This window comes from Adiantum capillus-veneris, chromosome 22 (assembly GCF_014529385.1).
Source record: "Adiantum capillus-veneris isolate H3 chromosome 22, ASM1452938v2, whole genome shotgun sequence".
NCBI lineage: Eukaryota > Viridiplantae > Streptophyta > Polypodiopsida > Polypodiales > Pteridaceae > Adiantum > Adiantum capillus-veneris.
Window position 1 is genome coordinate 150,466,971 of NC_140952.1, and position 24,614 is coordinate 150,491,584.

A 24,614-nucleotide genomic window follows, 5' to 3' on the forward strand; every position below is an offset into this window, starting at 1 on the left:
GCCCTCAACTCCCCTTCGCTCGCCTTCGCAGCAGCAGACACAAATGTAGGATCTACTCCACCACAGAGGGACTCCACTGAAGCCCCCTCGCTCGACCCCGCAGAACCCACCATCCAACTTGCTCTTTCGCCGATGCAGCAAGCGACCTTAGAGGCAAAGGTGGTGCGCCTTCATGCCACCTCTGTTATCTGCAAGATTCTCAGCACCAGGCCCAACAGAGGGGAGTTTCATGATCTCCTCCAAGCCCGCCTTCTCGCAGATGTGGGCAAGATCCTCGATGTTCAGCTTCTTAGACGTGGCTACTACCAGATAGAGTTTGAGACTCCCGAGATGGCGTCCAAGGTCATTGCGATGAGCCCCCTGGCCATCCGAGCAGTTCGAGCTCATTTTCGACAGTGGCGCCACGGTTTCAACCCTGCTACCGATGTTCTTGTCAAGGAGGCAGACCTTCCATCTCAGTCTACTTACCCGGCTTGAGGAGAGAGTGTGAGAGTGCGCGCGTGCGGAAGCGTGAGAGAGAGAGAGAGAGAGAGAGAGAGAGAGAGAGAGACACCAGAGATGGTGAAGAGGGGGCGATCAGCCCCCGATGACTACCATGAGCAGAAGACCCAATACAATTAGATGTGTGATCTCTGTGAGATGAGAGATGTGGAAGTGGGTACCCCCTCGCCCTAGTGGTAAGTGTCTGTCCACCTAAGATGGTGGTGTCTTCTTTGGGAATGTCGGAATACCATATGCCATGAGCATGGCCATATACACCTGGCATCCGGTGCCTTGCCGGCGAAGTTCCTCTTCAGATCTACAGATTTCAACCATATACACCTGCTGTTTTTTTCTCTGTTTTCAGCCCTCCGATGGCTGTGCACACAGAGATAAACCCTCCCTACACCCTCTGCACCGCTCCGGACCTTGCCGGGAGCGTACGAGCACGCTGAGAATTGCTGGACAGCAGCGTTTTCATCACCTCGCAGTTGCGTTTTTGGGTGGACAGCTGACACATGGTTTGTGTTTTTCACAGAGGATGAAGTTACCTCCTGCCAGGACACCATCCGGTGGTGATCCGTGCGGTCTCTCAGTGACTGCTGCAGTATACAGTATCTTATACATTGGCTTGATCATCTACGGGCGTACGATCCTTGGGAGATCCATTCATTCCAGCCATCATTCGGCGGTTGCGCACTCCAGAGGGGGTGGTGACTTGTGGCTTGCTATGGACACACCTATGCACTCATCAGAGGAGTTCACACGAGATATGGCCATGCTCATGGCATATGGGATTCCCACATTCCCAGAGAAGACACCACCATCTTGGGTGGATAGACACTTACCACTTGACCTCGACACGTCAGATCACTTGCTTACACAGGAGCATTTACATGGACTTAGGGAGAGGATCTTGGATCTCTTCTTGGACAAGTTCATTGCTTGGATCTACAGACTAGAGTGGGACTTCAGTGCTTTGGACTCTCTTGGAGAGTTTACCCGCGAGATGCGGGAGATCAGACATCATTACACGACTACATCCATGATCTGGAGTCACCCGGAGCTTGGCTTGGATGGTAGTGCAGTTGATCTTCTACACTCCTGATCATTTGGATTGCTACCTTCAGAGTTGCTTACACTCATCCTCGGTAACCTTTAAGCAGACTTAATCCCTCAACCTGGGCAGTAGGCCACTCCAAGCTCATTTACATTGAGAGCCACACCGAGTTGCGGTTTGGTGGCGTGTTTGGCACGGATTCTGTTTAGGTTGACACCGGAGGATTGGAGGCGGGAGATATAGGCAAGACGACGCAAACTGACCACACCTCTTCTCAAAGACCCTTCACAGCGCAGACTGTTAGAGTCTCGCTTTCCCCTCATCTTGGATTACCCTACCTACTGACAGAATAGCATCCAGTGGTGGTCCGTGTGGTCTCTCAGTGACTGCTGCAGCTTACGGTAGCTTCTACAGTACAAACTGCTTAGTCTGGCTTTCCTTGATTCGGAGGAGTTTATGGCGCAGATTACTACATCTGACCTTCCTGGAGTTTTACACAGCTTAGCCACCTAGACACACTGGGTTACAGGTTCATGCATTGATAGGCTTCCGGTCATTCTCATGACGGTTCCTGGGCTTCTCCATTTTCTCCAGACGGTTTGGCCACAGACACCACAGACCCTACGGGGCAGGACACTTGCAGGTCTATTGGCACTTCTTTCACGACAAGGAGTTGTTTTCACACTTAGTTCGGGACCTTCACGCAGTATCTTCACCCTGCATTAGCGGAGTACATCAGTTTGTGCTACACTGCTCGTGACGGCACTTTACCATGGAGATCTCTCAGCAGTTCAAACACCCCAGACTGCTGCTACACTCATGGAGTATTGTCCTTCATTGGACATTGCAGCAGACATCTTCATCATTTGCCTCACATCTTCGGCTTCATGCGGCTTGTTCAGCATCTAGTGCTGAGAGGGGGTGTTAGACTAACACCACTCTGCTGCTTCACATGTCTAGGGCATACTTGTACGGCTAGTATGTCTCCGGGCTGGCCACCCATAGTCTAGGTTGTACCTGGTCCGGCCGCCCGAGTTTGGGGCTAGCCGTCCACTTTGTCCGGGCGCCCACATATATTTCCATATCATTTTTCTGTTGGATCGTGGGGATTTTTAATTGGCCTTGCCCTACCTCCCCTTGGGCACCTATTTATGGGACCAGGGGGGTACCCACTTTCACATCTCATCACACAGAGATCATCTGATGTATTGACAGGGTCTTCTGCTCATGTTAGTCATGGGGAGCTGATCGCCCCCTCTTTCTACATCTTGCGTTTGTGGTCTACTCTCTCTCTCTCTCTCTCTCTCTCTCTCTCTCTCTCTCTCTCTCTCTCTCTCTCTCTCTCTCTCTCTCTCTCTCTCTCAAGCTTCTGCACACGCGCACTCTCACCGAGAGAACCTTCCGCTCCTGTCCAAGATTGGCTCAGAGATTGGGACTGTCTTAGAGACAACTCGCACGGTAGCCTCTGTAGCTACCAAGGCAGCTAGCATTCCCACAGTACGTGTTCTAGTTGGGGACACCCACACCCTCCCGAAGGTCATTCTACTACCTCGGGTGAGCGGTGGTTGGCTTCGAGCCTTCCGAATCAGTGTTTCATTTGTCGAGAGATGGGCCATCTTGCGAAGGCCTATCCACGGAGGAGGCCCCGACCTTCACCTCAGGCTCAGCCCCAGCCTCCTAGGGGTGGCCAGCAGAAGCAAACAGTGTCACACGGTACTTAGGCAGACTCACTCTCCAAGCCTAAGGTGAGCTGAGGCAAAGGAGGGCTAGCAGCAGGTTCGTGGTTGGCATCGACAGGGACCACCACGTTGGCCTGGCCCTCCGGGTGGTCGCCAGAGGCTTTAGGCCAGCAGCAGTGGGTTCCCACAAGGAACTGTTTCGACTCTCTTCAGCAGGATAAGGTCCCCGCTCCACCCTCCACCTCAGCCTCTCCTTTGACAGCTCCTCCTCCCCCCGAGTTCTCTTGCGCCCCTCCCTCCCCGCCTCCCCCCTTTCCTTCTGCTGCTCCCCGCCCCCCCCCACTCCTCCATCCCCCACTACCCCCCCTGCTTCCACATGTACTCCTGTTCCTACCCCCCAACCAACCCATGGGGTAGGATCTTCCTCAGTTGCTAGGAGATCTCTTGGCAACGCTTTTTCCACGAGTCGCTTTGCGAGAGAGACGGCCTTTCTTGCGAACCCCCCTTCTGGTGCAGACGTCTCCCTTCGCAACAATTCCTTGTGGACGTACGAGCTTCGACATTCGTCGTAGGTGGGACTTCTTCGCCTACGACTTCACTCGGTGACCCTTCACCAGACTTTGAGACAGCTTGTTTCAGAGTTCATGTACTGTTCCTTGCAGCTAGAGGGATAGAGGCCATCGACACAGCGGTTGGCTTTTCTTTTCCCCTATGTGGCAGGGACCAGTCTGAGTGGACTCTGGACTCAGTGATGGAGTGGCTGCAGGCACAAGCCCTCGAGTTCTCTCACCACAGGGGAGACTTGGGGGTTACAGACCTGATACAGACTTTGCGACTGTTGGCCAAGTTCTCAGTGACACCTCCAGACTCCGCAGGATGTAGACACATTGTGGTCTTTGCTGACACGCACAGCCCACCATGCCATGTATACATACATGAGGACTCCTGGACAGAGGAGGTTACCTGCGCACGGCGCGCTCTTCTTGGGCTTGGACTAAACATTCTTTGCACTCATGCCTATCTCGAGGACGCTCGGATGCGGATTATTCCCCATCCAAGCCAGCCTCGAAGATAGCGCGAGTTGTTGCAGCATCAGTTCTTTCTCCTTCCCCATGAGGATTGTCTCATGGAACGTGCAGGGATTAGGTGGGGCCCAGTTTCAGCGCCAACGGGGTCGATTGCGTGAAGAGCTTCAATGATGCCTTGTAGGCGAAGAGATTGATCTTCTTATGCTGCAAGAGCATCATCTTTGTGAGAGTCGCATTAGACAATCTGGTTAGCTTTTGCGTGGGCGATATGAGACATTTTGGTCAGCTGCATTTGGACCTGGTGGTATCCAAGGCATAATTACCCGGAAAGCGGAACGGGAACGGCGACGGCCTCCCTGCGGAACGGGGAAACGGGAAGGGGTCCGGAACGGGAGCGGCGCGGAACGGGAGGCTAAAAAAACACCCAAATAATGCTATTTTTAGCGTTGTGTGTTTGAAAACAAGTAGAGTACTAGAGTCCTTTGACTCTAATACCCACAAAAAAACACGATTCAAAGACCATTCAACCTTATTATGACTTGATTGGGATGTGCGACAGCCGCGGCCATGGATGATGGTACATACATAACATTGAACAAACACAATGCCCATACACAATAACACATGTAATTACAGATTAAAGCTCTCAAATAATTGCAAGAGTAGAAGTCAGAGATAACATTTTTCGCTTAATTCTGGCTAACAAGGCCCGCCAATGCGCTACAAAAAAACCAAAGGTGACATATACCATAATGAGAGTCGAGACTACAAGGGGGCCAAACCAGTGACCACAATACCAAAAGTCTGAAGGTGACAAATACCATAAAGATGCTAGTATCTACAAATGTCAAGATAGGGCAAGGCTCACGAAGCCATACAAAAAGGTAAGGATAATAGGAGTCCTAAAGTCCAAACTCTCGAGCCTCAAGACTCGAGACTCAAAACCCACTAGCCTGAGAGGCCTCCCAATTCGTATAGCCGACTGTAAATCATGCACATCCTCCCATTCCTCATCATCGAGCTCTAGGCTCGGCTTGATCTCAGCCATGGATGAAGTACCTGGTGTCGGTGGCTGTGCATCTCCACCTGCCTGAGGAGTCTCTTGCTCCATCTCCCACTATGTAAAAGGATCTGGTTGTTTGCCTGTACTCTTGCAAAGCATTTTCAAATTTGCGCTAACAAAGACAAGATCATTTGCCTTCTCCACTCTAAGCCGATTCCTCTTCTTGGAAGCAATGTGGCTAAAGGTACTCCACAATTGCTCCAAGCATGAGGTACTAACTGACTGGCTGAGAATACGAATCGCCAATCTTTGAAGCTCAGGGCCATCATAGCCATAGTCCTCCCACCATAGCACTGAACCTATCTTCTTGTGATCAAGCTGAGCATCTAGACTGCCAAATGACCCCCGCATCTCTCTGTACTGTCTCAACTGATCTCTGACAATGCCTCGCCCATCTCTGTCTAGAACCATCTTGTTTAAGATCTATCTAAATTGATTCATGAACTCTCTCTATCTGTCTCTTGCCCTGCACCTTGGAACTCTGGATCCACCATGTACCTTGCCCCGTGTAAAGGAGAGGCATATGAATTCCACCTCAAGCTGCAAAGCGTATGGATCTATCGCTCTGCGTTCGGCTCAAGCTGTGCAAGCTGCTCGATCATGCGGTCCATTGCCTCATAAATCTTGCCAATGCAAGGATCCATGCCATCCAGAACTCGAAGCAAATGAACCACCGGTTTTACCTGTGCATCTAGATTCTTGAGCTCCTTCCAGAACTCAAGATCCTCTGCCTTATCCTTGCACAAAATCCCTGCAGCTGTCTTTGCATGGGGGGAGGTGGTGAACTCATCACTCATGAAGACCTGTCGGACCGCATTTTGACATTCGGACAGCCTACGCATAAGAAGACAGTTGAATGCGAAGCAAGTGTCTGAATACTTTAGAAGCACTTTGTTGCCCGACCTCTTGAGGTACTCACTCCGAACCAAGTTGTGATTGTTGATGAAAGTAACAATCTTCACTGCATCAGCAATGACTGGAGCGATCCAGTCTAGCCTGCTGATGTCTTTTGGAAGGTTGTTCAAGCAGTGTGCCATGCAAAAGCACACTGTCACATTGCTGATAGTGGCCCTCTATAATAGCTGCTCCTGCCCTGTTTGATGCCTCCCCATCTGTGACAAAGGCCACCACATGTTGCTCACCGATCGTTTCTATGGCCGATGTCCACTCTGCAAAGAGGACATCGGCAGACTTGCCACTCTCAGTGGCATCATGAGAGTGCACAAAGTACATCTCTCCACTCGAGTATGCGACGAGGCCATGGATAGATCTCTTCCTTGTATCGCTCAACCCGTCGACAATGAGGGAAACGCCATGTTTTGCCCAAAGCCGTTGAATATTGAGTGTTGCTTGCTCCACGATCACCTTCTCTCAATCAAGCAAAGTCATTCGGAGAGCCTCTGAAGATGGCAACACATAGCCGGTGCCGTACTCTCGTATCCGCTACACCATAACTTTCCAATACTCCGACCTATTTCGATCACACATAGAAGAGGTTAGTATAATAAATCATAATTGATTATTCACAGTTTAAACTTTAGAGATCATAGTGGCGGAAATGACGATAACAAAAGAAATGAGAGAGAAGATCGATAAAGCATGCCTCGCCGCCCTAAATGGGATATGGTCGTGATAGAAGAATCGGGCCATAGCGGCATCCACCTCTTCCTTCTTCTTTGGGTCCCAAGAGGTGGCAAGGGTCCTTTGGCGACGAATCGGACCCGGTGAAGATCCACGCCACCGGCACTGGGTAGAGAAGAAGAAGAGGAAAATGAGGTCTTTGGGTCGATACATTTGCGTGCAAGCTTGGCTTTATGGTTGAATTGCCGATCCTTTTCTTCAAGCTCCTTCCTCTTCTCGATGGTTACGTTGGTGCAAAATCTCACCTCATGTACCGGCACTCGAAGAAAGTGTGCCCTCACTTTGTCATGCCCCCCTTTCCACGTGTAAGAGCATAGCTTGCATGCCCATGCACGAGAACCTTCCGCCATCGACAAGGTGCCCTCCGAGGTCACTTCATCCCACTATGACCATTCCTTCACCTTTTGAGTGTTGCCCGCATGAACGGAGGGGTTTGTACAAGAAGAAGAGGCCATGGATTATCCATGAAAGAGAGAGAGCTTGATCTTTGAGTGTTTGAGAGAGAGAGAGAGAGAGAGAGAGAGGACTTGAGAGAGAGAGGCTTGACTCCGTAAGAGCTTGAGGTAGAGAGCTTCACCTCTTGAAAGTTGAGACGGAGGGAGAGAAAGCTTGAGCCTTGAGGGTTAGCCCAAGAGAGAGAGGTTGAGAGCTTGAGCCTTGAGGCCCGAGCAGCGAGACTATGGCTTGAGAGTTGAGAGCAAGGGAGAGAGGGCCTTGATGCATTTGTGAAGGAATGGGGGGAAGAGGGAGGAATATATAACCTTCCTGATGGCTGTATATGCCTGTTTTTTACCGTTGGCTGCCTTGGAATGACCGTTTTGTTGCTGCCCGTCTATGGCCGTTCGAGCCCGTTCCAGTCCGTTCCAGTCACAGCCGGTCAGTCGGAACGCCCGTCCGTTCCGCGACGTTCCAGGCATGATCAACTGGCCGGAACACTATTTCGGCGTTCCAAGGCCCCCTAGGCACGTTCCCTAGTAACTATGATCCAGGGAGGGATATGTATGACTATTGCGGACTCTTGGCAGTAGGCCATTGTGGGCAGAGGTATTATTGTGTCTGGCAAGGCTCAGTGGATTACTATGCAGTTTCTGGGCTGCCTCTTGGGCTTCCTGAACATCTATGCGCCCAATGTGGCAAGTGTACGTGCAGAGTTTTGGTCTCACATTGTAGAGTCTTTGCTGCATACAGAGCAATGGTGCATTGGGGGTGACTTCAACATGCTAGAGGATCCCTTTGACCAGGGTTGTCCACGTCCGTCGAACGGAACGTCCCGTCCGTTCCGTCCGGGTTCCGTCCGATCAAAAAAAAGTGACCGTTGGCGGACCTTTTTGACTGTTTTTACAGCCGTTTTGTAGCGCCACGTGCTGGCAGTTTTTGAACTTTAAAAATTGAACGTTGGGGGCCTTGGAGCCTTGGCCCTTGGGGCATCATAAGCCAATGTGCCATCCCCCCCCCCCCCCCCCCCAATATCCCACACACACACACACACACACACACACAAAGCCACATCGGCTATGGCCATGGCACATGGAATTTGAATTTTGAAGCATGCTCTCTCTTTAACCCTCTTCTCCCTCTCTCCTCAAAACCTATATAAGGTTGCCCACCCTCTCTTCTTCTCCATATATCCCTCAAGCTCTCTCATTCATCTCCTTCCCTACTCAAGCTCCCTCAAGCTCTCTCCATTCATCAAGGGCCAAGGCTTCAAGCTTTGGCACTCCATCAAGGCTTCAACCTTTGGCACTCCATCAAGTCTTCAAGCTCTCCATTACTCCTTCAAGCTCCCTTCATCTCCTTCAAGCTCTCCATTGTTCCTTCAAGGCTCAAGCTTTCTTCATCTCCTTCAAGCTCTCCATTATTCCTTAAGCTCCCTTCATCTCCATCCATCTCCTTCAAGCTCTCCATTACTCTAAAGTTCTCTCATCACTCCCCATCCCTCAAGCTCTCCATAATGCCGCCCGCTCTTCATGAAGCCTTCAACAAGCATTGCCGCTACTTTGAAAGGGTGAAGAACAAGCAAAATGTTTGCAAATGGTATTGCAAATATTGCCCGAAGACCATGACCTCAAGCTCCACCCGCCTTATCATCCACTTGACCAAGGTGGGAGGGAAAGCGGGTCCTTGTCCGAATATCCCCGACGACATTCTCCAAGAGTGCAAAGCAAAGTATCTCCCCTTGAAGACGCGCAAGGCGGTTGCAAAGGCATCGGAGGAGGCGGTTCCGCCCGACCATGATCTCTCCGATTCGGGAGAGGATGCTTCTCCATCAATGTCCGTTGCATCCGGCGGCGCTACCATGGCCTCCACCGAGGGTGGTAGCGTCTCAAAGAAGAGCAAAAGAAGTCATGGTGGGCGGCCTCCAAAGCAAGCTACTCTTGCACAAACGGTGGGTGGAACTTCCGGTCCATTGTCTTTCCTCAAAGAGAGGCAATGACAAGCGGAGATAGAGATTGCACGCACCATCATTGAGTGCAATCTCTCTTTTCATATTCTTCGCACGGATCGTTGGAAACGCATGGTGAAGGCTATTGCCGCGGTTGGTCCATGTGAAGGGTGGACGGGAGTGTCATACCATGACATGCGCACCAAAAAGCTTGATGAAGAGAGGGCACGAATCGACAAGTCTCTTGACCCCGTGCGTGCCGGATGGGTAAAGTATGGTTGCTCTATTCTCACCGATGGATGGAGTGACCGCAAGAAGAGGGGAATCATTAATATCCTTGTCTCATGCCCTCTTGGCACCTACTTCTTGCGAGCGGTTGATGCGGGAGCAAGGGGGAAAAAGGTCACGGGTGCCTTCATTTACCGCCACATTCGTCAAGCCATAAAAGAGGTAAAATTTTTGATTCCACTCTCAAGTATCTACTATTTTCAATTTTGTCTTTTGCCTTGGCTCTTCTCACTTTCACTTCTTTCTCCATATGTAGATCGGTCCAAGCAACGTCATTCAAGTAATCACTGACAATGCCTCCAATTGTGCTTCCATGGCCAAAAAGCTAGAGGCGGAGTATCCACACATAGTATGGACTCCATGTGCATCACATTGCATTGACCTCCTCTTGGAGGACATTGGCGACCTACCTTGGGTAAAGGACATTCTATCCCAAGCCCTCTCCATCGTCAACTTCATCAACAAAAAGGTGAGAGTACTTGCAATATATCGCACTTACTCCGGCTTGGAGTTGAAGAAGCCTTCCGCAACACGCTTTGCCGCTATGTGGCTCCTCCTTGAGCGCCTCTATGATGTGCAAACCAACTTGCAAAAGACAATGGTCTCGGATGAGTTCAAAGCATGGATTGAAGAAGAGACCCAATCATCCCAACAAGATGCAAAGGCCATCCAACGGCTTTGCTTGAAGGAGGAGTTTTGGCAAGAGGTCAAGGGTCTTGTCATGGTGGTATTGCCATTGTATAAGGTGCTTCGGATGACCGACATGGAAGGGTCTACCATAGGTCTCCTTTACCACTTCATGGAGGAGGCTTACAAGGAGATTGAGAGATCCACCATTCTTGATGGAGCACCCGATGGTTCACGGTAAACATATCACCTTATGATTTATGTACATAGTAAGTTGTCTTTTTCTATCTACGGTTCTACCCTTCCATGCTTGACTATCTTTCTCTCTCTCTTTGTAGTGATGTGTTGGAGGAATCTCCAAAGAGAGATGACATTCTCTTCCTTGTTAAAAAGCGGTGGGATTGGATGAGGCGACCAATCCATGGCTTTGCCGCCCTCTTGCATCCGGCTTTCAAAAAGCCATCAATCTTTGCGGATCAAGCACTTCAAGAGGAGCGCGACAAGTACCTTCCAAAGATACTCAATGAAGAACACCATGGAGAGTTTCTCCAAGAGCTCATCAACTATGGAGACCAAAGAGGCACGGCATTCGCTTCCTCGGTGTGTTGGAAGAGGGATTCGTTAGTGAAGCCTCTTTTTTGGTGGGAATGTTTTGGCTATCAATTGCCTCACCTTCAAAGGGTGGCATTGAGGGTTCTTGGACAGGTATATCATATATATTAATAATTATACATAATACCATACCATAAATTATAAATTTATAATCTCAATCATGTCATCATTTGACATTCATCATTCATGTGACATGTCACATAAGTCACCTCTCAATTGAAAATTCCCACAATTCAAATCTCATGCCTCTCTTCTATCATCTATGTGCTCTAGGATTGCTCATCGGGTGCATGTGAGCGGAATTGGTCGGCGTATTCTCTTATACACACCAAGATCCGCAACAAGCTTTCTACGAAGCAATTGGAGCGGCTTATCTATTGTCGCTCCAATTTACGCATGTTGAGGTCCATGCACGAGATGCCAATGGCTAGGCAGGTAATTGAGTTGGCTACATCATACTCTTTATTTATGCTTTCACATGTATGATGTATCATGTGCTCATATTTTTGGCATACCAAATTGCTAACTCCATTAATCTTCTTGCATGTTGTAAATGACAAATAGGTGAATGTAGATGAATGCAAGCTCTCCATTGAGACTCTTAAGAGTCTCAACAAAGATCGCGATCCAGAGGAGGAGCAAATATTTCGAGACCTCTACTTGGAGTTGGAGGAGATTGATCGCCGTGTCTCTCGCACACGGTCCCGCAAGAAGGTGGTTGTGCGAGCTTTGGCAACTACAGGTAGAGGAGCTTCCACTTCGGTTGCTCGTGGGAGTGGAAGAGCGTCGGCACGGACACCCAGGACCTATGTGCGGCGAGGCTCGGGTAGCGGATCTACTATGGCGGACACCACTTTGGAGAATGTGTCCATTTCTAGACCTGCGGATCCTAGAGAGCCAGAGTTTGATGATGAGGGCAACATCCTTAGTGAGGGAGATTATGGTCTTGCATCTAGTGCATCGGATGCAAGTAGTGATGAGGATGATGCAGCTACCTCTAGCTCAACCTCTAGCTCAAGCTCGGACCACAACTCCGGTGATGAGAGCGATATGAGCACTTAGAACTCTCTCTTTATGCTTTAAAGTTTGTACCCATGGGCCATGAGACTATGAGTTGTGTCACTACTTTTTTGTACTACTTTTTGTCACTTGTATCTCTCGAGCCTCGACTCTCTACTTATGTAATGAATTATGAAATCAAATGCAATCATGATCATCTTTTTTCGAACATTGTCGTTTCCAATGTCCATGGCCAAATCTTCAATGTTCTTACTTGTAAGACATCTCCTTTGAGTTGTATGTACTTAATACTAAGTAGTTACTCATAATAGAGTAAAAGCTCTGAAAAATATATGATTTATTTTTTTGCATCGTACGTTACGTCAACGTACGTCTAATTTTTTTTAGTTCGATTAGTACCGCACGTCTTCGTACGTGTAACCATCGTACGTGACCGTACGTGTCAACTATGCCTTTGACAAGATTGGAGATAGCCATGCTACTGTGCACGGGGCTGAGTTGGCAGCTTGGGAGAGGCTATGTATGACTTTAAGGGTTTCAGATATTTGGCAGCACTCTAGCTTTGTGAGGCTCCCAGGCAGCTTGGCCTTCTCTCGCTTGGACCTTACAGTGGGAGGAGTGAATCTATCTCAGATAGATCGCTTCTATGTAATGACCACATATGTGACTTGGGTGGCTGGGACATCTTTTTCGGACCATGCACCAGTGATCCTCACTACGACAGATAGACAGAGGAGGGGGAGCACGATGCTACGCATCCCTGAGAGGATCTTTTTGGATTCAGAGCTCAGAGAGCGAGTGGTGGCTCTTTGGACAGAGGGCTTGGACACGCAAGACTCTCATGCTGACAGAGTGGCCTCTGGACTTGCTCAGCTTAGTCGTTTCTTTCTTCAGGGGTCTACGGCTCGCCTAGTTACAACGAGGGAGGAGGAGCCAGCATCTCCGACGGGCGTTGCTTCCTTGCAGAGGACGCAAGAGCAGCACCAAGACAGTCCTTGGTTAGAGGAGCAGTTGTAGCAGGCTCGCCAGGAGCTTGCCAGCATAGAGGAGAGGCAACATGAATTTGCTTTCGATCGGCAGGAAACTCAGTGGACGTAGGTGGGTGACAGAGTGACCGGGGCGTTCTTTGAGGTAGTTGGACCCGCCATGCGCACACTAGTGTCAGCCAGTTGAGGAGACCTGACAGGTTAGTGGCTTCAGAGCCAGAGGATATGCGTGCAGTTGCTTCTAACTTTTATCGTGACCTGTTGTAGCAAAGCCTCAGTCAGAGCGTTAGGATGCATGTAGAGAGCCCGTTTGGGAACGAATGCCTTGTTTTGTGACTGAGGAGATGCGCCAGAGGCTTGAGCTGCCTCTTCACTTAGACAAGTTCCATGCGGCCCTTAAAGCACCGAGGTAGTTGTCCCGGTGAGGTGGTTTGACTCCCGGTTTTTTCTTGGAGTACTGGGATTTGCTTGGCTCAGGCCTTTGCAATGCTTTTCAGTACATCTTGCACATAGGAGAGATGCCTGACAGCATGAGTGAGGGCTTGATCTACCTCATTCCCAAGGAGGGTGGTTCCTTGGATGAGATTCGGAGTGGCATCCCATCACCATCCTCAACTCTGCCTACAAAATTCTAGCCAAGGCTCTGAGTTTGAGGATTCAGCCACTTCTAGAGAGTATTATACATGGGACCCAGATAGGTTTTGTCAAGGAGCGCAGTATCCTTGACAACATCTTCACTTTTTGGGAGGCGTCTGTCCTCGTGCGCCTCCGAGGTGAGGATCTGGTGATACTTCTTCTCGATTTTGAGAAGGCCTACGACAGAGTTGACTCGGACTTCTTGGAGGGCACTCTACACAAAATGGGTTTCTCAGATGCTTAGATCAGAGGTGTGTCAGCTCTTTACAGACGTGCACACAGTCAAGTGCTTTTGACAGGAGGTAGAGGAGACCGTTTCATGCTCACACACTCGGTCAGATAGGGTTTTCCTCTAGCCCCCTTCCTCTTTTTGTTCTATGTTGAGGCGATCAGCAGATTTTTGGTTTCACAACAGGTTGGTCTGCGTGGCTTAGCGCTCCCTACTCGGGGCAATGAGCTACTTAATGCTAAGTTTGCAGACGACTCAGCTTTGTACTTGGAGGGCCAAGAGGCCAACCTGCACAGGTGTGAGCAAGCTCTAGCGACATTTTGTTGATCAACTGGAGGAAGACAGTGGCTTTCTGGGTTGGCAATGCTCCTATGCCTAATTGGCTGCCAGGTGAGGATTTTAGATGGATTTCCCCAGGGAGTGCAGTTTGCTACTTGGGCTGCCAGGTTGGCTTGGACTTGTCTTGAGTAGCAAATTGCTCCCCTCCTCTTGTCCATCAGGAGGAAGTTGTTACATTGGAGTTCGGCACAACTCTCTTTGGAAGGCAAAGTTGTAGTGGCCAGGCAAGTGTAGTTGGCTACTATGTGGTACATTACATCTTGCTGGATCTTTTCGAGCTCTTGCATCAGCCAGGTAGAGAGGCTTATCAGAATCTTTCTTTGGTCAAGATGCAACACTTAGATAGCCCGGGCCAAATTAGCTTGGCAGGTCATCACTCTACCTTGTTCTCAGGGGGGTTGGGGATCACCAAGCACAACAAAGCAGAGCCCTTCTTGGGAAGTTTGTTGTCAGAGGATTGCTTCATGGGGAGGAGCCCTGGAAGGAGTTTTTGCTTCAGCAGCTTAAAGCTCGAGTGCCTCGGGTAGGAGGCCCCTGGAGACCTTTCATCAGATGGATCTTCACAGAGATACGCAGTTGGTCAAAGCAAGAGACTGGAGGATCGTTTTGCTGTGAGTTTGCTTCGCTCTTGGGAGCACTGCGGGGAGGCCTGGAGCAGCACCAACCCACTTGCACGGAGGAGCGCTTGAGACAACCCCTTGTTTGGAACCCCATGGTCATCACTCAGAGAGGCCACTTAGTTGGTAGTAGGCTAATTGAGTAAGTTTGTATATAAGTAAACCTAAACTAGCACTAATTGGCAGAAGAGGCAGCAGGAGCACCGTTGCTCAACAAGCACTTCTCACCAAGAACCTTGGTGGATGTTCCTCCTCCAAGCAAAGACCCCCATCAACCTCAACCATGGGCGATTTCATCAGCAAGCACATCGCCAACAAATCCCAACATCTAGCATTTTCCAGATTTGTAGCCCTAGCGTTTTTGGAGCCATATTGCCCTCCCTTGTGCATGGCGTTTTCAGCATTAGCATCAGCAAATTTCAGCAGATAAGCACCGACAATTTTCAGCCATAAATACCAGCCAAATCAGCGTTTTCAGCAGTCGCAGATTTCAGCCTTGAGCGTTTTTGGACAGCAGATACATACCTTCAGTTTTCAGCCCTAGCGTCGGCCTCGTCACCCCCGTCGACGACACCGACAGTCTAGACTTGCATCAGCACATGCATCCTCATTGTACCAGTTGTGCAATCAATAGTAGACCACTCTCGCCGACGAGAGTGGGGCCTTCGGAGGAGGGTTTTACAACGTCTCTGGTGTCCTATTCTCTTCTCTCTATCTCTCAGTCTCATACACTTTCTCGCACAGTGTCCATTCACTTTGTTGTGATCATAGCACTCTCTCATTAAGAACGGAAGGCTCTCCCTTCCATAAGAACAAAAAGGAACCTTGAGCACATTATGGAGCACTCATCTCGAGAAAGAACGACATTCATTCCGCTGCACCTTACATTGGTATCAGAGCTTTGGCAATGTTCTGTATCACTCAAGGAAAGAACCACAAGAATCACAAGAATTTTTTTGGCTTGTTGCGGTCGCACGAACCCAAGTTCGCTCGAGCGTGTCGATTCCTAATCGTGTTTTTGAAGAGTGACAGGAATCCCAGGAAAGAAGGGCTTGACCAGCCTCCCCGTGTGCCTCTTTTCACTCATTGAGAGCGGACCGTGCACTTAGCGGCCGGCCAATCGACGTGAGGTGGAAAAAAGCAACCTTGGTGTGAGCGCAAGGCCGCCAAGGGGTGCGCCCGCGGAAAAGAGAAGAACCCGGGTGAAGAGAAGATCCTTCTCAAACACGGATTGCAAGCGAAAGAAAACCTCAAGAACCTCAAGAACCCAAGAACCCAAGTTCCTCGTGAACATAAGAACCAAAGATCATAGTGCATGGTCATCACCCGAAGTGGAATGGATACTTCGCATACAGGTGATGAGCATGAGAGAGGTGACGAAGAGTTTTCCCCACCAAGAGATTTTTCCGACCCTTCCCCTTCTCCATCTACGCCACGAGTTGTACCAACTCCCATGGAGGTGATGGTCAAGTCGATGATGGAGATGATGGCACAACTAGAAAGAAAAGCAGAACGACGGGAAGCCAAGGACCACGAGCGCGAAGAACGCAACGAAAGAATTGCCATACAACAAGAAGCGACTCGCATTGCCTTGGAACGCGAGCGCGATGAACGAGAAGAAAGAAAAGCACAAAAACAAGAAGAAGCTGAAGCAAGACGAGCGGCCTTGGAGGTTGAGGGTGAGGCTCAAAGAGAACTCCGCACTCAAGAATTGGTTCGACAAGTACTTGCCTCGAAGTCCGAACCAGCCAAAGATCGTGGGAGTTCTTCAAGTGGCGCCAGCCACAATGCGGATTCCAACAACCCAGTCACAGAGAAGTTGACTTTCAGTAAGTATGATGGTAAGATGGATGCTACGGTTATTCATTCTTCATTGCATCAATTTAATGCTTATTTTGCGACAACTAAGAAGAAGGGAAATAGCAAAGTTTTGACAGCAGCCATGTATCTTGCCGGTGATGCCATCAATTGGTACCACGCATGGCAAGAGGCACAGTTAGCCGCGCACCTAGAGAAAGCCGACAAATTCACCCCCCTTTCCTTCAATTGGGCTGATTTCCAAGACAAGCTCAAGGCGCGGTTTATGCCACCTCAGTACCTTGCACGATTGAAGGACGATTGGCACGCTCTCAAGCAAAATGGTATGCCGGTTATGTCTTTTTCTAATCGTGTTTTGCAGCTAGGTACCGAATTACGCAAGTCGGATGATAAACGCAAAGAGGCATTCCTTTTTAGGTTAGACGACTATATCAAGTTTGATGTAGAAGTCTTCGACCCAATCGATCTCAACAAGGCGGTAGCGATTGCTCTCGCACAGGAGATGAAGCACAACAAGGGAAAGCCCAAGGAGAGCAAGACTTCCACAAGTACCTCTCAGACTTCTCAGAACCCTCAGAACAGTAAGAACGGTAACTCTTCTAACCAATGTTCCAACAGTCTCTCAGAAAAGAACTCTTCTAATGAACCTAAAGGTAAGGCTAACACAATTGCTAAACCTAAGCTCACTCTAGATGAAAAGGTAGGACAAGGAATTTTAGGAGGATACATCAGTCGGAAGAGCAAAGCACTTATTCTAAGGAAGGTCGTTGTTTTCATTGTCACATTAAGGGTCACATAAAAAGAACATGTCCTAAGCTTGAATCGAATGAATCTAAAGAATCCACAGAACCCACTTCCTCTGTCAATGCAATTACTCATAACACGAATGTGCCCCAAGTTTCTCCTCACCCTCCCATTGATAATTCTCTCATTAGAAGTTATGGCCTTATGACGAGGCACCGTTTTGTCATATTGTTTGACCCAGGTAGTATGCATGATGTGATCAATCCCTCTTGTTGAGAAAGCCCGCCTAGAGGTTAGTCAGAAATCTCCTCTTGAGGTCTCTGGCTTTGTTCCTGGTATGGACTCTCTCATCACGCAAGAGTGTCTTGGTGTGTTGTTTACAATTCAACAAACTGCTTTCCGTAGAAGATTTTTAGTCTCTCCTCTCTCACGATGTGATATGATTTTGGGCATTCGATGGTTTTGTGAGAATAACCCTCTCATTAATTGGGCGGAAAATACATTCACTTTCAATGCCAAAAGTGATTCTCCCATTGTCATTCGTGGAGAGGAAGTTGTTCGTTCTCCCTCTCTCATTGCAACTGTGCAGGCGAAGATTGAACGGATTCAGGAGAAGGAGACTCTCTCAGTCTCTTCTTTAGAGCAAGACACACATGATTTGCATGATGATAATTTGAATGACAATGATAAGCACGATGATTTGGATGATAATGATGAGCATGATGATTTGCATTATTAAGATGTGATTTCTCACAAGCATGATGATTTTCATGAAGAAGATGTGATTGTTCACAAGAAGGATGATGTGTTAGTTGATACTTTCTCTAGTGAAGATAACCTCATTGCAGAGACGATCAATCACGAAGAACCGATCTTGGCTCTCGAGCCTAGGTCCACAGAACCCTCACAGGAAGTATTATGTGTTCGCATGATTAGCGCACGCATTGTACGAGTGTTTCATTTGTGATCGTTTCACGTATTTTAGTCAGCATCTTTATGTGATCCCTTTTCCTAGGCATGACATATTGTACGTTGAGCACGTTTCACTCATGAATGAGCAAAAATGTATGCGGATTGTTCATGAAAAGTTGAAAAGTATGCATTCAAGGAAGCCACATTCCATGTCTCTTCCTTGGTATGACACATTTGTAGAAAGAGCACAAGAAAGTATGAGCACCAAGCATGGGCAGTTCCATTGTGAATTCCCACGATTGATTGCTTTAGATCAAAAGAGAAAGATTCGATCTCATTGTTTGCGTGTGTGTGGTGAACAGTTTGGCACTCCGTCTCTTTGTTCATCTACATTGCATGCACAGTCTTTGAGGAAGACAAGATTTTTTCCACTCACTTTACATGGAATGGGTATGTTCATGGTTTTGTGTTCGAAATGGTTTCAGGAATTTTCAGCCATGGAGATTCCAGCATCTAGTGTTTTCCAGATTTGCAGCCCTAGCGTTTTTGGAGCCATATCGCCCTCCCTTGTGCATGGCGTTTTCAGCATCAGCATCAGCAGATGAGCACCGACAATTTTCAGCCATAAAGACCAGCAAAATCAGCGTTTTCCACAGCGTTTTCAGCAGTCGCAGAATTCAGCCTTGAGCGTTTTTGGACAGCAAATACATACCTTCAGTTTTCAGCCCTAGCGTCGGCCTCATCACCCCCGTCGACGACACCGACATAGTCTAGACTTGCATGAGTCACCTGCATCCTCATTATACCAGTTTGTGCAATCCATAGTAGACCACTCTCGCCGACTAGAGTGGGGCCTTCGGAGGAGGGTTTTATAACCGTCTTGGTGTCGTATTTCTCTTCTCTCTCTATCTCTCAGTCTCATACACTTGCACGCACAGTGTCCATTCACTTTGTTGTGATCATAGCACAATCTCATTAAGAACGGAAGGCTCTCCCTTCCATAAGAACAAAAAGGAACCTTGAGCACATTATGGAGCACTCATCTTGAGAAAGAACAACATTCATTCCGCTACACCTTACAATACTGGCAACACGGAGAGAGGCTCGTTCTGCTGCAGCACCTCATTGGCAGGAGGAGGGTCTCACAACTGAGTTCTTGTCAGCCTTTTGGGTGAAATTGTGGGTCGCTAGACAGCCGCGGCGAGTCTCTTTGTTCCAGTGGCTAGTTGCACATAGAGCTACAGCAATGGGGAGCGGAGCTGGCTAGTACATAGTGGCCTTCCGGCAGCATGCGCAACTTGTGACCATCCTTTGGAGAGTCAGTGTCACTGTCTGTGGGACTGCCCTATGGCAGGGCAGGTTTGGCTTCGGGTCCTTCGGCTGATGCCAGTTCTTTCCACCGCACAACAGTACACTTGGGGGCAGCTGCTTGATCCACTCTCACGGGCCCTGCACTACAGTTTGAGCTATCCTCCACTAGCAAGATGATAGTGATACAAGGGGGTCAACCTACACTCCAGCCTGCTACAGAGCTTACTCCACAGGAGTGGTGCAATGAGAGAGGTGTGTTCGGAGCTCGTCTGTGGCCTAACACTCTGGTTCATTTGGCGGATCTGCTGCTTCCGCATCTTCGAGGCTCACCTTGTGCCACGAACGGAGACTGTTCGAGATTTTTGGTTGGAGTTGATCCTTACTTTCAGGAGGCAGTTCGAGACTTCAAGGCCTCCGACCGCATGCGGGAGCGCAGAGAGGCATTCCTTCAACTCTGGCGCCCTGGGCCTTTCTTCACCATGGTCCGGGGTGAGCTCAGATGGCACTACTGTCCACCTGTGTGGCTTTTCCCTCCTCCCATCTCTTGATTTAGCCCTCATTGTACATATGCTGTTTTTTTCGTTGGGAGAGTCTCCCCTTATGGTTGTTGTAGCACTCTCTAGTAGTGGTGGTTGTAGCCCTATGGGCAGTTTTATTAACTAATAGAAGGATCTTTTTCTCGAAAAAAAATAAAAATTTGTGCAAAGCTTATGGAAAAATCAACGGCTTGAAAGCCCTTATCTTTTTTGACCCAGGAGCTACCGAGAATTTCATTCATCCCGACTTCCTCAAGCAGATGGACTTTACAAGGTGGAGAACTTGAAGCCGAGCTAGCCAATGGGAAAACTACCTCTCCCAATAACCATCCAAGGATACCATGGAAAGGTAAATTTTCACATCATGCAGTTGAGCAATTTGTGACGCTCTCTTGGGCATGCCTTGGCATGCCACGAATGTGTTAAAGAGTTCAGGCATCTCTCCTGATTCGTCCAGTCGGTCCCAGTTCCTCCCAGGGATAGGTGTTAGGGAGTGAGGGTTGTTTTGTGGTTGTGCCCAGGCAGTGTGAGGTAGGTTTCTCATGTCGGGTTGTGTCTAGTGACAGAAACTAATGACGTGGCATGTCCATAGGTTGTCCCAACTTATAGGGCACCTGCCGACAATGCCCTAGGGACCTAGGGACACTCGAATCAATAAAAAGAAAAGCGTTGAAAGCGTTGACTGGCTGTACGGACGTCCGTGATTTGCGCTGGCTGTGCTGACGTGGCAAGCAGTACGGATTTCCACGTTTTGTGCTGCCAACTGCTGACGTGGCAGGTTGTACGGAATTCCATAATTTGCATTGACAGCTTTTTGGGCTAGTAGCTTTTGAGTTTGAAGCTTTTGGACTAACTGCTTTTGGGGCTTTGCTTTTGGCATCTGAAAATTTATAAGAGGCCCTGGGCCTCACTCTGCAGAGCATCTGGACATAGAGTCTAAGAGCAGAGGTCCCTCGAGAGTTGTACTTTGCAATGATTAATGATAAAGAAATACCGAAAGGGGGGCCAATACCTTTGTGCATGAACCTACGCCGGGCCGTGTCGACTCTCTCTCTCTCTCTCTCTCTCTCTCTCTCTCTATATATATATATTTATTTATTATATATTATATTATATATATATATTTTATTTTATTTTTTTTTTTTTTTTATATTAAAGCTCAGTGATTTTGAAGCTTCTATTTGTATGTTGCTATTGATTTCTCGCTTGGAGTGTCCAAGCCTGTTACATCTCGCCATGTTTAGCTCGGGTTTTGGCTTGGTTCCATGGTCCTTAGTACTCCTGCAGGCTTGTCATATTTTTTCCCTAAGCACTATGGTCATCTGCTGCCCTCTCCAATTATTCTCCCTTTTTTCCCAAGGTCTTGGAGGTAAAGGGCTGGGTCGGGCAGGCTGATGTATGGCCTATATAGCCAAGGGGAGGGTCACCTCTTATAGCATAGCAGTATAGCCCAGAGGGGGGCGCCGTCCCTTGGGTGCCCCAAGGGGACTTGGTGCAGAGGCAGAGCAGCCTGCATTTTGCTGCAGATCAGCGAGTGTTTTTGGCATGGATCAGCCCAGCGTTTTTGCTCAGCAGTTCAGCCCCAATGTAAGGTGCAGCAGAATGAATGTTGTATTTTCTCAAGATTAGTGATCTTTATTGCTCAAGGTTCCTTTTAGTTCTTAGGGAAAGAGAGAGCTTTCCGTCTTGTATAGAGTGCTATGATCACGAACAAAGTGACTGGATACTGTGCGTGCAAGTGAATGAGACTGAGAGAAGGAGAGAGAAGAGATACGACACTGAGAGGTTGTAAAACCCTCCTCCGAAGGCCCCACTCTCGTCCGCGAGAGTGGTCTACTTTGATTGCACAAAGGTGAACAATGCGAATGCAATGGACTGATGCAATGCGACTATGCCGATGGTGACGACGGTCATGACGACGACGACTCAATGGCTGAAATCTGTAGGCTTCTAATCGCTGAATTCGGGGGCTGTTTCGGTGGTGAAAATGATTGTTTTGGCTGCGTTTTCTTGGGCTAAAGATAGGCGAGCTGTTGCAACCAATCTAGGGCTGATCTGCTGTGCTTCATCTGCTGATAATCCTGCGTTTTCCGATGCTGAATTGCTGATCCAAAAACGCTGGAATGGCAGAGGTGCTACTGCGTTTTATGGCTGAAAACGCTGGTTCAAAAACGCTAAGGCTATGGGTACTGCTGCTACAAACGGGATGAATCTACAACCACTAGATGACTTGGGGAGTGAGGGCAATCAAGCAAAGGCTGAAATCGCCATGGGATCTGGTATGGCTGAGGAAAGGAAAAAACGCTACCAGGCTGAATTGTGGGAAAACGCTGATGCTGATGTGGTTCTGTCGCAGGAAAAACACCGAGGACGGGGTTGATCTGCAAGGGACTAACGCCAGAAGGAGGAAGACTTCAGGCGATGCTGATGCTCTGTGAAAACGCCAAGGAAGTGGGAGGTATGGCGATAGCGGGTCATGAGCGGGGGGTACTGCTCAGAAGTTGCCTGTTGAGCGGGAAGCTCGTGCTGCCTCTTCTGCCAGAAAGTGCTAACTTAGGTTTGCTTATATATTAACTTAGCAAAATTGCCCTACCTACTTTTGTTGGAAAGTCACTTAAAAATAATAAGTGAAAATCCCAATAAATAGGAAAATAGGCTAAATGCACTGGAAAATTCCCCTACTGATGCAAATGGATTCGGATGGGAATTCCGATGATCATGCTGTGTGCAACCGGAGGATATGCATCTATGCTAAGTGACTGGGCATGCACGGTCTACGAATAGACTCACAAAAGTGCCAGATCATTGCTAATCTAAACTTGACTGAACTGACTGAACCCTGCTGTGGTGTAGCTTGTCCACGGACACTAGGTTGGGATGTGTCACGTGACATCCCCTCCTTTTCAAAGTGAGATACTGGTACCGAACTGTATGGCGTCAAGGGAGATCGCCAACAGCATCCGGAATCCTGGAAGGGACTCTTCGCCGAGCCACTCTGATGTGTGGGTCGCGCGGTACTTGAACTTCATAAAGGTTTGCAACGCTTGCTTCTTTGGGCCACGTCGAAAGCGACTCAAAGTCTTCTGTGGCTCCTTTGATGCTTCCACTTTGTCTAGAGTCCTGCTTCTTTCATCTTCAAGAATCTCCATGGCTAAAAATTCCTGAAACCATCTCCAACACAAAACCATGAACATACCCATTCCATGTAAAGTGAAGGAAAAAAATCTCGTCTTCTCTAAAGACTGTATGCAATGTAGATGAACATAGAGACGGAGTGACAACCCGTTCATCAAACACATGCAAACAATGCGCTCGAATCTTTTCTGTTTGATCTAAATCAATCAACTATGGCAAATCACAATGGAAATGCCCATGCTTGGTGCTCATACTATCATGTGCTCGTTCGGAAACTGTGTCATGCCAAGGAAGAGACATGGAATGTTACTTCCTGACATACAAACATTTCAACTTTTCATGAACAATCCGCATACATTCGTGCTCATCCATGAGAGAAACGTGCTCAACATACAATATGTCATGCCTAGGAAAAGGATCACATAACGATGCTGACTAAAATACTGGAAACCTTCACGAATGAAACACTCGAACAATGCGTGTGTATCAATCATGCGAACACATAATACTTCCTGTGATGGTTCTTTGGACCAAGGCTCGAGAGCCAAGATCGCTTCTGCGGGATCTATCGAATCGTCTTGTGGGGGATCTGTGGACCTCGACTCCAGAGCCAATATCGATTCTTGGTGATTGATCGATTCTACAACGAGGTTAGCTTCGCTAGAAAAAGCATCAACTAACACATCATCCTTGTGAACAATCACATCATCTTCATGCAATTCATCATGCTTGTCTTTTTCATCCAAAGCATCATACAAATCATTATCCTTCAAATCATCATGCTTCTCATAATCATGCAAGTTCTGTGTATCATGCTGTGGAGAAAAAGAGATTGAAAGAATCTCCTTATCCCGAATCCTTTCAATCTTGTCCTGCATATTAGCAATGAGAGATAGAGAAGGAACAGTGTCCACTCCATGAAAGATAGTAGGAGAATCACTTTTGGCATTGAGAGTTATAGTGTTAGCCGCAAATTTTATGACAGCATCAGTCTCACGAAACCACTTAATGCCTAAAATCATATCACATCCTGAGAGCGGAGAAACAACAAATCTTCTAGTGAAGGCAGTCTGTTGAAGTGCAAACAGCACATCAAGGCACTCCTCCGTGATGAGAGCGTCCATACCGAGATGAAAGCCAGAGACTTCGATAGGAGATCTCGGACTAACTTCGAGGCGGGCTTAGCAAAACTTCGGGAGTCTCCTCTCTCTCTCTCTCTCTCTCTCTCTCTCTCTCTCTCTCTCTCTCTCTCTCTCTCTCATTCTCAGATGTCCAATCTCTTTCTACTTGAGTGATCTCTCTTCTCGACAAGTGTGCCTTGTTCATGTGTTTGGCATTGCAGGTGTTCTAGATCGGAGTCAAGGTACCCACCGGATCACAAGTCAGTTCTTGTCCTCATTGCATCTTCCACTACCACCTTTGACAAAATGATGCGACACTCCATATGCAAACCGTACAATCACTCACTGA

At 48.3% G+C, this 24,614-nt stretch overlaps 1 protein-coding gene and 1 pseudogene across 1 annotated transcript; both read left to right on the forward strand.

Annotated features, from left to right (window-relative positions):
- Positions 1–8,902: 8,902 nt before the first annotated feature.
- On the forward strand, positions 8,903–10,490 carry LOC147430430 (uncharacterized; annotated as a pseudogene).
- Positions 10,491–10,612: 122 nt separating this feature from the next.
- Positions 10,613–12,079, forward strand: LOC147430431 (uncharacterized). Its single transcript, XM_086495739.1, has 3 exons — positions 10,613–10,954; positions 11,135–11,296; positions 11,426–12,079. The coding sequence occupies exons 1-3, from the start codon at positions 10,655–10,657 to the stop codon at positions 11,921–11,923; spliced, it is 960 nt and encodes a 319-aa protein (XP_086351865.1). The 5' UTR covers positions 10,613–10,654; the 3' UTR covers positions 11,924–12,079.
- The last annotated feature ends 12,535 nt before the right edge of the window (positions 12,080–24,614 follow it).

What these genes read in the sequence shown, in the direction of transcription:
- LOC147430431 (XM_086495739.1), top strand. Translation starts at nt 10,655, where the DNA reads ATGAGGCGACCAATCCATGGCTTTGCCGCCCTCTTGCATCCGGCTTTC. An exon ending in CATTGAGGGTTCTTGGACAG is followed by an intron (nt 10,955 to 11,134) that starts GTATATCATATA and finishes TATGTGCTCTAG; the next exon opens with GATTGCTCATCGGGTGCATG. An exon ending in AGATGCCAATGGCTAGGCAG is followed by an intron (nt 11,297 to 11,425) that starts GTAATTGAGTTG and finishes AATGACAAATAG; the next exon opens with GTGAATGTAGATGAATGCAA.